The sequence below is a fragment of the Notolepis coatsorum genome (genome assembly GCF_963971535.1).
Source record: "Notolepis coatsorum genome assembly, chromosome: 18".
Lineage (NCBI taxonomy): Eukaryota > Metazoa > Chordata > Actinopteri > Aulopiformes > Paralepididae > Notolepis > Notolepis coatsorum.
Window position 1 is genome coordinate 20,415,280 of NC_140182.1, and position 13,022 is coordinate 20,428,301.

The 13,022-nt window shown below is 44.1% G+C and overlaps 1 protein-coding gene across 1 annotated transcript; it reads left to right on the plus strand.

The window, feature by feature from the left end:
• The first annotated feature begins 61 nt into the window (after positions 1–61).
• LOC311245601 (uncharacterized protein) lies at positions 62–3,626 on the plus strand. Its single transcript, XM_084335507.1, has 2 exons — positions 62–376; positions 1,103–3,626. The coding sequence occupies exons 1-2, from the start codon at positions 91–93 to the stop codon at positions 2,107–2,109; spliced, it is 1,293 nt and encodes a 430-aa protein (XP_084191633.1). The 5' UTR covers positions 62–90; the 3' UTR covers positions 2,110–3,626.
• Positions 3,627–13,022: the final 9,396 nt, after the last annotated feature.

The following is a 13,022-nucleotide window of genomic DNA, read 5'->3' on the forward strand; positions in this document are numbered from 1 at the left end:
TCAAAATGCGACCCAGTGAATACCGGAAGTAGGCCGTGAGCCAGTGGGAAAGTTCAGTTGGGAAACTAATCACGCAAAATCGAGTGCTGCATGCATGTGTGTGATTGTTGCAAGCAACCAAACAAAATTATACAATTTTCAGAGACAAGTTGGTTGAAATTTATTATCAGTGCGTTGCAGTGGGCTGATTTAGATGGCCCAGAAAGCGACATTGCACAATTGGCTGTTAAAACATATACCATTGAAGAGAGAAGCCCAATTCCAGACGTGCCAGCTAATAAAGGCTACCACAGAGAATGCTACATGCAATTTGCTAATGTAAGGAACATAGCCCGCAAGACTAAGAGGAAGGAACAGTTGACAAAGACCACAAAAGGTTTGTACCAAATGCTATTTACTTTAAACATATGATACATGATTAATGTATTTTTTTTTTTACTGGACTGGCCCTGTAATTTGCCCTTCAGGTGAAAACTATCAATATGGGTCAGATCTAGCCTGGAATAGAGAACAGCATGTTGATTTTGTGATGTGTAACTAACTAGTACAGTTACAGTGCAGGGGTGTCCAGGGCCCAGAGAGTAGAGAGCTGTGTGAGAGAGTGGTCCCTGGACAGCTTCTGTGAGAGGATCCCCCATGTTCAAAAGTTGAGCTCTGCAGATTAGCCTGACCCCACTTCTATCCAGAACAATATATATATATATAAGGGAACATTATTCACAGCACAGTGAATAAACAGAACATTGTTTATTCACTGGTGCCGTTTACCATGGCCTCTCATTCAATCATGATATTCATTGTTTTGGGAAATACAGGTCCTAAGTGCAGTTGCCACTCTGATAATGGTTCTGGATATGGAGCAGGGCCAGAGTCGCCTCAAGAACTCAATCTTTGAGCTTGCAAGATTACGATGGAACCCTCAGGCTAGGTTAGATTAGGCCTAGAATATATCTGTAGTGTGGTCCAGGGTTGAGCATATGGGGAAACAGAAAAACAATAAATAAATTTTGGAGCATTGTTACTACAATAGATAACGTTATTCTTCACATTAACTCTCTATGCCCCCCCCCCCCACACACTTTGTTTCCCTTTTAAAATGTAGAAGACGCAGAGGCACACGCAGCAGAACACGATACAGCACCACCACCAAAGAGTAGACTCCTCTGCTCAACGACAACTACTACCACCAACGAAGAAAAACCACCTCTCCTTCCAGTCCAATGTATAATATGCAGACGTGAGAAATATTTCACAGACAGTCTCAGTCGGAAGAAGGTCAAGGAGAATCTTACACAATGTGAAACACTGGCAGCGGGTAGGCTGTGTGACGCAGCAGAGGCCCGCAAAGATGAAGGCCTGCTCCTCCACATACTTGGGGTGAATCTGGTTTCTGCAGAGGCAAAGTACCATTTCAGATGTTACAGAGATTACACAGTATTTCTGTACAAGAAAAACAACAGCACAGGGACCATCCAGTTTCAAACGGGATACAAGCACTTCTGTGAAACAGTGGTGGAGGAGAGGTTGTTAAAGAAACGGAAGGTGCTGAAGCTCTCAAAGTTAACGGCCCTGTTTAAGAAATCTGTACTCGACACCGAGGGCATTGACATCTCCTCTTACAAATCCGCTTCCTTGAAAGTGAGACTCCAAAACTCCTATCCTTTTCTGAAGTTCCAGAAGCTGTCGAGACATGACTTTGTCTATGTTGAGGAGTTGACGCCACGGCAAGTAGTCCACTCTGAAGTAGCCAAGACTGCAGCAACAACAACAACAACGTCATCGTCAGAATTATCATCAGATGAGGATGATGACACAAGAACAACTGAAAAAGATGACGCACATAAAACAAGACTCCTGTTCCATGCAGCCATGACACTGAAAGCTGACATGTTGCAGAAGTGGAAAACATCCCCACCAACAGCACAGCAACTTACGATGTCGGCTGCCTCAAATCTGATCCCAGATACGCTCTTCAATTTCATCGCCTGGACAACGGGAGTGACAACGGATCCCTCTACTGAGAATGAAAGAGTGAGAGTTAGTGAGGAGGATACTCAGAAGATAGTTGCAGTAGGCCAGGATGTGATTAACCTCACAATGAAACGCTAACCACCAGGCAGCCATATGCCGGAGGTCCCTGCAGCAGAGCCAGCCAGACATACCTGAGGCTCCACCAATGAGCCATGGATGGAAGATGGAGGGAGGCTTCTTTGAGATTGACTGGATGTCACTTCCTCCAGCCCCAGACAGTCTGAATCCTGGAACTTGTGTACTGCTCCTGCAAAAAAACACAATGTATAAAAATCAAACAACCTACCATGTACAGACATGTGTCTGTGTTTGGACTGTCAGAATACTGTATCCTAAGTTTTTACTTTGAGTGTGATGCACAATATATCGGCCGCCGATATAATATCGGCCGATATGGCAGTTTTTTTTTACACATCGGTATCGGTCCGATATCAAGATGGGGCCTATATAATATTTTTTTTTTTTTTATATATATAACATGTTTTGGCCTTAAATCGTTTCAGAATATCAGTCATTTCTGAAAATAAGTTACAAAAGTAAAAAAAAATATGCATTTTGGAAAATAGCTCTATTTGATTATCATAAAGTGTTTTCTATACAGAGATATCGACATCGGTAAATATCGGTATCGGCCAGAACAGCAATATTAATATCGGTTATCGGTATTGGCCACAATTTTCACATCGGTGCATCAAGTTGAGTTAAAAAATTTTTTTTTTAAACTAACATGTTATTTTCACACTTGTTATTGTGTTATAAATGTTCTAATATTATTATTATTATCCTGGAAGCTCCTCCTACAGAGACAAACCCAAATCAACATACCATCAATCAAGGAGCACAGACATTATTTCTCAACTTAAATAATGCTGTACACAATGGATACATTATTCCATACCGACCTATCATTACAAACACCAAATATAGTGTTTAGGGCACTTTTTAAGTCTATTCCCTTCATACTATGAAACCCCCTTCTGTACCCTACCACACTTGGTACATTCCGGATCTCCCCTCTAGTACTGGTTGGGCAGCCAGAGATTCTACAGTACAAGGAACCAAGTATGCACACAGAGACAAAACATGGTATTTGTTAACCAATTCAAATAAACAACACTTTATTAACGGCAGCATGCCTTTGTCTTTTATGCATCTGTAAATGGACTTAACCAGCCTACATGTACGATACGAACAAAGACAAGGGCCTACACTAACTGTTTGCCTAGCATGATGACCACATGTGGGGACCAGGGCTAAATCAATTAAGACTGTTAGGGGTAATAATTGTAATTCAGATTTATTAACCAATTCCTAGAGCTTACTGTCATGGCTCATTTGAAATATTCCACGACAATTATCTTTTCAACCGATTCACTGTTGGGTAGCAAGTCTTTCACCCACACTTGTACTGCCGTGTTTTTCCTCTCAACAATAATTAGTGCACTGATAGCTCTTGTCCAATCTTTCAGTCCAGCCACCATGAAACAAAGTAGCCAGTACCAGAATAAAAAGTGATAAAGTGACATGTCCGAAATTATATCATCCATACGAAAGAAGATGCAAATAGCTACAATGATTATGATGTTCTGAGGAAATGGTTCCCAACCATACATTGTATCCATACATAGGCCAGTTATGCATGCAACAGGGCAACTTAGATTGATTGATTGATTGATTGAAAACTTTATTAACAGATTGCAGAATGGGTACAGTACAGCTCAATACACAATTGTTAAGGGGATGCAGACCAGAGAAAGACTTTCGTCTTGTTTACATCAGGGTCCCCCATTTTCAATTCATCAGGACATATATGACATACAGATAGTCAGTACTGCTACATCTATACATTTATGACATACCAGATTTGCAAATACCGTACTGTTTGTGATACAGAAGGAGTCAAGAAAAGGGAGTATATACATTTGACGTAGAAACTGTACATTGGACGAGGTTGGGTGGGGGGGTTGGGTACATTGGGATATTGACAACCATACTGGGTAATTTACATTGGAGATGGTTGGGGGGGGGGGGGGGGGGGGGCACACTGTATAAACAAGCAACTGTACATTGAGGGGGGGGGGGGGGAGACACTGTACAAACAAACAAAATTGTACATTGGACTATTGACAACCATACTAGGTAAACGACTGTACATTGGAGGGGGTTGGGTTAGGATATTTACAGGGGCCAGTGTTGAATTGCAGTCTCCCGTAGGTGTCCCTTGAGAGAGGTTTTGAAAGTGGGTAGTGATCCACATTCCTTTACAGCTTTGGGTAGGGCGTTCCACATTGATGTGGCATAATTGCAAAACGTGTTTAGTCCCTTATTTGAGCCGAATCTGGGTTTAACATGATTTGTGGAGCTCCCTCTGGTGTTGTGATCGTGGTATTCACTGACCTTTGGGAAGTATTTTGACATGTACATGGGTACCTTGGTCGTGTAGTGTATCTTGTAGACCAGGCCCATTGCAAGTTGCTGTACTCTGTCGTCTACTCTAAGCCATCCTAGGTTGTCAAAGTGGGCAGGGGTGAGGTGGGTTCTAGGAGTAAGGTCAAGCAGTAGTCTGACCAGTTTGTTTTGAGATGTTTGTAATTTTGTTTTTAGCGCCTTTGAGGTGCTTTGGTACCATGAGGTGCAAGCATAGTCGTAGTACCCCTGAATGAGTGCTCCAGCCAGAGTCTTCAGGGTATTCTTGTTTACCAGAGAGGAGATCCGGTACAAGAATCGAGTTCGTTGGTTGACTTTTTTTATTACATTGGATGCCATTTTGTCACAGGAGAGATTAGCCTCTAGGATGGAACCCAGGTAGGTAATTTCATCTTTCCTTGTGACAATATTGTCACCCACTGTAACTGAGAAGCCGTCGGTCTTGCTGAGTTTGTTATTTGAACCGAAGAGAATGGACTCTGTTTTGCCCATGTGTAATGATAGTTTGTTATCAGCGAGCCATAGCACAAGGCCTATGGAACCCATAATGCACAATGTACGGTTTGCAACCAATTACTCAGTAGAGCATATGAAGACACTTATGTGAGCTTCCCGTTTAGGAAATGTATCCAATATATCCAATAAATATATAAACAAAAGTGCAATAAATTTATGTTTTGCAATGTTTTAGCAACTTCACCACTGCACACTAAAGTAGTTACCAATGGTTACAGGCAGCCATGTTGGAAGAGAGAGAAACATTCGGTGCAACGCCTCTATTATTGCAAGGAGGTGCTTCAGGGAGGCGATTAGTTAAATTAGCCCGACACAGAAGATCCAACAAAAATCTCAGCATCCGCAATGGATGTCAGCTATCTAAACACTATTTGTCTGTTTCTCTGTACGAGCCAACAGCTCTCCCCGTGGGAAAACAAGAATCATGGTATTTCTCTGCACGAGTCAACAGCTCTCCCGCGGTAAACAAGCCTTGTGGAGCCAATTAATCTCAATATTGCATGGCGAAAGTCATGCATCTAAACAGTTGTCCCCTGCAATATTAAGTGTAACTTTCATCAGGTTTGAATGGATTATCCCCTCAGTGTGTCAGCTCAGAACTCGGCAGAATCTGCACCTGGCTCGCTGATAAACTATCATTACACCTGGGTAAAACAGAGTCCATTATCTTCGGATCAAATAACAAACTCAGCAAGACCGACGGCTTCTCAGTTACAGTGGGTGACAATATTGTCACAAGGAAAGATGAAATTACATACCTAGGTTCCATCCTAGAGGCTAATCTTTCCTGTAACAAAATGGCATCCAAGGTAATAAAAAAAGTCAACCAACAAACTAGATTCTTGTACCGGATCTCCTCTCTGGTAAACAAGAATACCCTGGAGACTCTGGCAGGAGCACTCATTCAAGGGTACTAGGACTATGCTTGCACCTCATGGTACCAAAGCACCTCAAAGGCGCTAAAAACAAGATTACAAACATCACAAAACAACTACTTGACCTTACTCCTAGAACCCACCTCACCCCTGCCCACTTTGACTGCCTAGGATGGCTTAGAGTAGGACGAGAGTACAGCAACTTGCAATGGGCCTGGTCTACAAGACACACTATACGACTAAGGTACCCATGTACATGTCAAAATACTTCCCAAAGGTCAGTGAATACCACGACCACAACACCAGAGGAAGCTCAACAAATCATGTTAAACCCAGATTCGGCTCAAACAAGGGACTAAACATGTTTAGCAATTATGCCACATCAATGTGGAACGCCCTACCCACAGCTGTAAAGGAATGTGAATCCCTACCCACATTCAAAACCGCTCTAAAAGAGCACCTACGGGAGGCTGCAATTCGAAACTGGCCACCGTAAATGTCCAAACCCCCCCCACCCCCTCCCAATAGACAGTCTCCTCCCCACCATTATGTATATTTCTCTCCCACCCACCCCCTCCTAATGTACAGTCCCCTCCCCACCGTATGTATATATATCATATGTATATACTCACTGTCAGGATCTATGGGTAACAGTACTGCATATTTGCATATCATATATGTCACAAATGTAACAGTACTATATACCTGTATTGTATGTCATGTATGTCCCTATGCCATAAATGTCATGTATGTTGTGTATGTATGCGGCACGGTGGTGTAGTGGTTAACACTGTCGCCTCACAGCAAGAAGGTCCAGGGTTCGATTCCCGCTTGGGGACCAGGTTTCCATGATGCCAGGTACCCAGGTGGGGCATCTCCCGGGCCTTTGTGTGTGGAGTTTGCATGTTCTCCCTGTGCTCGCAAGGGTCGCGCCCCCCCCCCCCATAAGAGAAACCCAATGGAAAAACATGCACAACAACAGATCGCTAACGCTGTGGTGTCCTTGACGAAGACGGGCAGGAGCACTTGGATTGGTCCCCGGGCGCGGCCCTCGCTGACACTGGTCTGCCCTTGGGGGGAAGGACGACGGGATGGGTTAATCACAGAGACTAATCGCATCGGCGATCCTACAAAAACAATGCATGCGTGTGTGTTCCGGTGTGTGTGTGGTAACCGTGTGTGCTAATCGCTAAACATTAAGGATAATTGCATGCCAATTAAAGACCTCTGAACAGGTCCTGCATTATTATTATTATGTCATAAATGTCACTGAATTGAAAATGGGGGACCCTGATGTAAACAAGACAAACGTCTTTCTCTGGTCTGCATCCCCTTAACAATTGTGTATTGAGCCGTACTGTATTGTACCCATTCTGCAATCTGTTAAATAAAGTTTTCATTCATTCATCCGTCTAACCACAAAGTCACCGACTGTGGTTTGATGGAGATGGCGATTGGGTTATAGGTTCAAATCAAGGATGTCTCAACACTGGAGGAGGAAAAGGACTCCATGCGAGTAGCTGTTTACACATGAACAGTACGTCAAGTTTCAAGTTCAAGTTTCTTTAATAGTTGTCATACAGAAGTACAGAATACTTTTGTACAAAATGCTTCTTACTGTTGCGCTCCAGAGACTGTGCATGACAAGATAAGTATGAAATAAAAACATAGTAAAAATTAGAAGAAAAAAAAAAGAGGTCACAGTGTTCAGTTTAGACATATGTACAATGTTCGTAGACGTAGTTACCATACAATATACAATACTGTGCAGTGTACTAATATACAATACTATATAGTGCAAGGCATAAATGGACGAGGTGCAGTTTAGGTACAATTCACAGTAGGTGTACGAGTTGTAGTGCAAATCCTTTATCAATAAATATAAAGTGTAAGTGTGTTTGTGTGATCTAAAGTGTGGAGAGTGGGTGCTGCAGTGTGTTGTTTGTTTGAGTGAGTGTGTGTGTGCGTGTGGGTGTGTGTGCTGTGTGCATTTGATGGTTGTTGCATAGTGATTATTGTTCGTTTAGCGATTATTGTTCGTTTAGCAGCCTGATGGCCTGGGGATAGAAGCTCCTTCTGAGTCTTTCTGTGCTCGCCATAAGACTCCGGTATCGCTTGCCTGACGGCAGCAGTTCAAAGAGGCAGTTGTTCGGGTGGCTCGAGTCCTTAATAATTCTCTTAGCCTTCCCCTTGCACCGCTTGTTGTAAATGTTCTGGAGGGTGGGAAGCCCCCCTCTAATTGTGCGTTCGGCTGAACGTGTCACTCTTTGTAGTCTGCTACGGTCTTGTGCAGTGCTATTCCCAAACCAGGAGGTGATGTTGCCGGTCAGGATGCTCTCTATTGTACATGAGTAGAAGTTCCTAAGGATCTTCTGACTGACTTGGAACTTCCTTAGGCGCCTGAGGAAGTAGAGGCGTTGTCGTGCCTTCTTCACAACACTGTCAATGTGTGTGGTCCATGTCAAGTCCTCGGATATGTGGGCTCCGAGGTACTTGAAACTGTTCACTCTCTCAACTGGTGCCCCGTCGATGCTGAGGGGGCTGTAGTCCTTGACCCCCGACCTCCTGAAGTCCACAATCATCTCTTTTGTTTTGCTGACGTTCAGGGAGAGGCAGTTCTCCTGACACCACTGTGACAGGTTCTCTACCTCTTCCAGGTAGGCCCTTTCGTCGTTGGCAGAGATCAGGCCCACCACTACTGTGTCATCAGCAAATTTGATGATGGTGTTGTTGTTCCGCTGTGCTACGCAGTCATGTGTGTACAGGGAGTAGAGGAGGGGGCTCAGAACACAGCCCTGGGGGGCCCCTATGTTGAGCGTGATGGATGAGGAGGTGCAGTTGCCGGCTCTTACCACCTGGGGTCTGCCCGTCAGGAAGTCCAGGACCCACTGGCACAGGTCATAGTTCAAGCCCAGGTCCCTGAGCTTGGCTATGAGTTTGGAGGGGACTATGGTATTGAATGCTGAGCTGTAGTCGATGAACAGCATTCTCACATAGTTCCCCTTCCTCTTGTCCAGATGTGATGCTGCTGTGTGCAGCACATGGGCTATGGCGTCCTCCGTGGACCTGTTGGGGCGATATGCAAATTGCAGAGGGTCCAGGTTGATGGGGAGGGAGGAACAGATGTAGCCCTTCACTAGCTTCTCAAAGCACTTCATGGCTATGGAGGTGAGGGCTACAGGGCGGTAGTCGTTGAGGCAAGCGGGCGTAGATTTTTTGGGTACAGGGATGATGGTGGACTTCTTCAGACAGGTGGGGATGACGGCCTGTTCCAAGGACAGGTTGAAGATGTCAGTGAATACCGGGGCCAGTTGGTCGGCACAGACTTTTAGGACGCGGCCGGGGATGCCGTCCGGTCCTGCTGCCTTCCTGATATCCACTTTTTTAAAGATCCGTCTCACCTCATGCTCTGTTACCCTGAACACTGAGTCTCCATCAGCAGACCCCCCCCCCCCCATTGCCGTGGTTTGTAGGCTGGTGTTGTTATTCACAGCCTCAAACCTCGCATAGAAGGAGTTGAGATCATTTGCTAAGGAGATGTCACTGTTCAGTTTGAGGGGGGTTCCTTTGTAGTCTGTCATTGTTCTGAGGCCCTGCCACATGCCTCTAGAGTCAGCCTGTTCAAACTGAAGTTCAACTTTATCCCTGTAACGCCGTTTTGCCTCTATTACTGCTCTCCTGACGTTGTATCTTGCCATCTTGTGTTCTTCCATGTTGCCTGTCACCAGCCCGGTGTTGTATGCTGATGTGCGCACTTTCAGAGCCTCACGGACGGATTTGTCTACCCAGGGCTTTTGATTTGGGTAGATATTAATTTTGGTGGTGGGGATTATTACTTCTACCTGAGTACAGACATAGTCAATCACCGTTTCGGTGTATTCGTTAATATTGGCTGTGTTATCACGGAGTACACTCCATTCTGTGCTTCCCAGCACTGCTTGGAGTGACTCTACTGACGTCACGGTCCAACGCTTAACCTCTCGCGAGACCACCGGCGTTCGCTTGAGACACTGTTTGTACTTAGGCAAAAGAAAAATTGCGGCGTGATCGCTTTTACCGAATGGACTAAGAGCCTGTGACTTGTACCCATTCTTAAATTGCGAGTATACATGGTCTAATATGTTCTCGCCTCTGGTGGGACAGGTCACATGCTGATAGAAATTCGGCAGCACCTTTTTAAGACGCGCGCTGTTGAAATCCCCCAAGACCAAAATGGCCGCGTCAACGTTAGCTGCCTGGAGTTTGTTTACCTCGTCGTGAAGTTTTGAAAGTGCGACCTCAGTGTTCGCGTGTGGTGGAATGTACACTCCGATGAGGATGATGGACGTTAACTCTCTTGGGAGGAAGAAGGGTCGACATTTTATCGTGATAAACTCCAGGTCTGGGGAGCAGTGGTTAGACATTTCCTTTGTGTTGCCTAAATCGCACCACTCCTTGTTTATCATGAAGGCAATGCCGCCTCCTTTCTTCTTTAGTGACTCTAATGCCGTCCGGTCTTTTCGTAGAACGAAGAAGTGGTCTGCCGGTTCTATTGCATGATTCGGGACATCTGGACTCAGCCAAGTTTCTGTGAAACAGAGGACGTTACAATCCCGAATGTCCCTCTGGAATTGGATCCTTGCTCTGATGTCGTCCAATTTGTTTCCTATCGATTGCACATTGGCCAACAATATGCTGGGCAATGTGGTTCTGTGTCGTTTGGACCTCAGTCTGTTCCGGACCCCGGCTCTCTTTCCTCGTCTTCGCGGCGGCTTTTGGACTTGTCCGTGGCCGGCATAACAAAGGATCTCGTCGGGCCATTTCTGCTGTTCAGCGATCCGATCCAGAGAGCAATCCAAACGGTAAGTTTTTCTTAATCCAATGTCAATGATTGACTGACGGTCATACACATATAATGCACCAACAGTTGGTGCAAATAAAACTCCTAATACTATAAAAATTAACAAAATAAAGCACAGTCTCGTCGGAGCGATCAGAAAGGCAGCCATCACAGCAGCGCCAGTAGTTTGAACGTCATGTTTAGGTGTCCTCTAATGCAATCCACATCTACTGGTGTCTTCCTTGTCCTTTACGCCATTTAAGTTGCCTAAAAGTAGTACAAGTGATTCAAGTGAATGAATACCAGCAGCGTGGCCACCTGTGCGTTGAGAAGGTGTAGGATCTTTGTGCAGCCCATGCTTTCTTGCGAAAAGGGGAACCCAGGTTCTTCAACCAGGTCAACGTTTCAAACCAGTTGAAGCCGATCAGGTTTATTACTTTGGAAAGTGTTCAGCCCCTTCACTTTCTTTCCACATTTAGTTGTTTACATTTTTTTTTTAAATGTATTTAAAATTGATTAAATGTATTCGAGCAAAGACAATGGTATCATATGAGGAATCCGAACACACCGGCCATATCGTGCTAGCTCACCAGGAAAGTGGGTAATTCATGTTCCAAAGTTAAGCAAACTTTTGACTGTAAATCAATTGCGCCACAAGTCTAGTCTGTACAGCCGAGTGCAATTCATGCTAGTCTCATGTGGTTTTTGCATGCAGTGCAAATATGTTATTTTTGGAATTTCGTATTTAAATTGAATAAAATGTAATAAAAAGAAAAAAGAAAATCATGTTTGCACTTTGTCATTATGGGGTATTATGTAGATTGATGGCAAAAAAACATTTAATCTAATCATTTTAAGTCTACAACACAAAATGTGAAGGGGGCTGAATACTTTTCGAAGGTGCTGTATATGAGGTTGTACCATTCAAGTGGAGCTCAAATCAGTCCTATTAAGGAGTTACCAGACTGGGTGTAACAATAGTCAGAGATGCATTTCAGTCAAATCCACCTCCAAGATGAGAGCTGTGTTACAGCAAAGCTAGACTCGAGCAGGCATGCGTTGTTCATGGGACGGGGTAGCACGGTGTGCAAGCTCACTGAGTATTAAAGATTTGAGCAGAAGCGCGTGCACGCACATGCATGGTTGTGCGCGCATGCGCGTGCACTCAAGAACGCGGTGCGCTCGACTCGGCTCGTCGTGTTTACCTGCCTCCCGGCGCTACCTTGCATTATCATAACAATAGCCGCTAGGCCGGTGTCTTCAACCACGTCCGCACATACAATGTATAAGTTAACAGTATCTGACTACCTGTCTTCATTCACCATCACAACTGCAAGGATCATGCCATCCAAGAAGAAGATGAGGACGAGTGAGACACTCGTTCAAAGCAAACTTAGTTTTGCTAAACCAGGAGTGGACGCCAGGAGCAGGAAGGCAAGTAACACTAACCTAACAGCAACAGCATTTGAACAGCTTTAATTTTCCTACGTGTCTCACCGTTTGGAATTGACAACAGTTTTGATTTAACCCTTCATTCACCATCATTCACCTTTGGACAACAATACACTCTGTAAACAGCAGCAACTTGGGACATTCCATATTTACATCACAAACTTTGGGACTGAGTAGATAATTAATTAATCTTCTCTTTATTTTTATTATTTATATTAAAACTGAATCAAACCATAAACAAGGTTGCCTGTTGGGATGTTAGATCCTAATGTGAAAAACTGATTTTATATGTCTGCACTTTATGTGCTCATTTTATGCCTGTCTTTCTTCTGTTGTGAAGCACTTTGAGCTGCAGTTTCTGTATGAAAGGCTATACAAACAAAGTGTATTATTATACATGTGCGCGAGGGAACATATGCGCATGCGCGCGGCGTCATTATCCTGCGTGCCGGCTCAGTCCATATTAACAACGCACCACTGGACTCGAGTACCTGATCAAATCACAACCAACTAAAAGCACTGAAACCTGCAAGAGTGGACAGTGTGCAAAAATGGACAGTGTGCAAAAAGCAGAGTACTTTTCAGATGCCAAGAGACATGGTAAATGCATGTTTGTAATATGGAATGCGAGGCAGCCTAAAAACTCAATCATTACAGGATAGCTTGTGATTTGCTTCAGCTTGCTTTGGCAGTCTGAAAAGGCAACACGCCGGCACTTCGCTCACTCTTTGACACAAAAACTAAAAACTGTGGGTGTTTAATCATTTTGAGGCAGTAAATGGTTTGAACATTATTATTATAATTTTTTTTAAAGGAGTTTAGGTATCAATAAATTACTATGATAAACCACTTTTCATAACATAGCCAACACAATCATGCCCTCTAATTTTTTTTTAATGTAT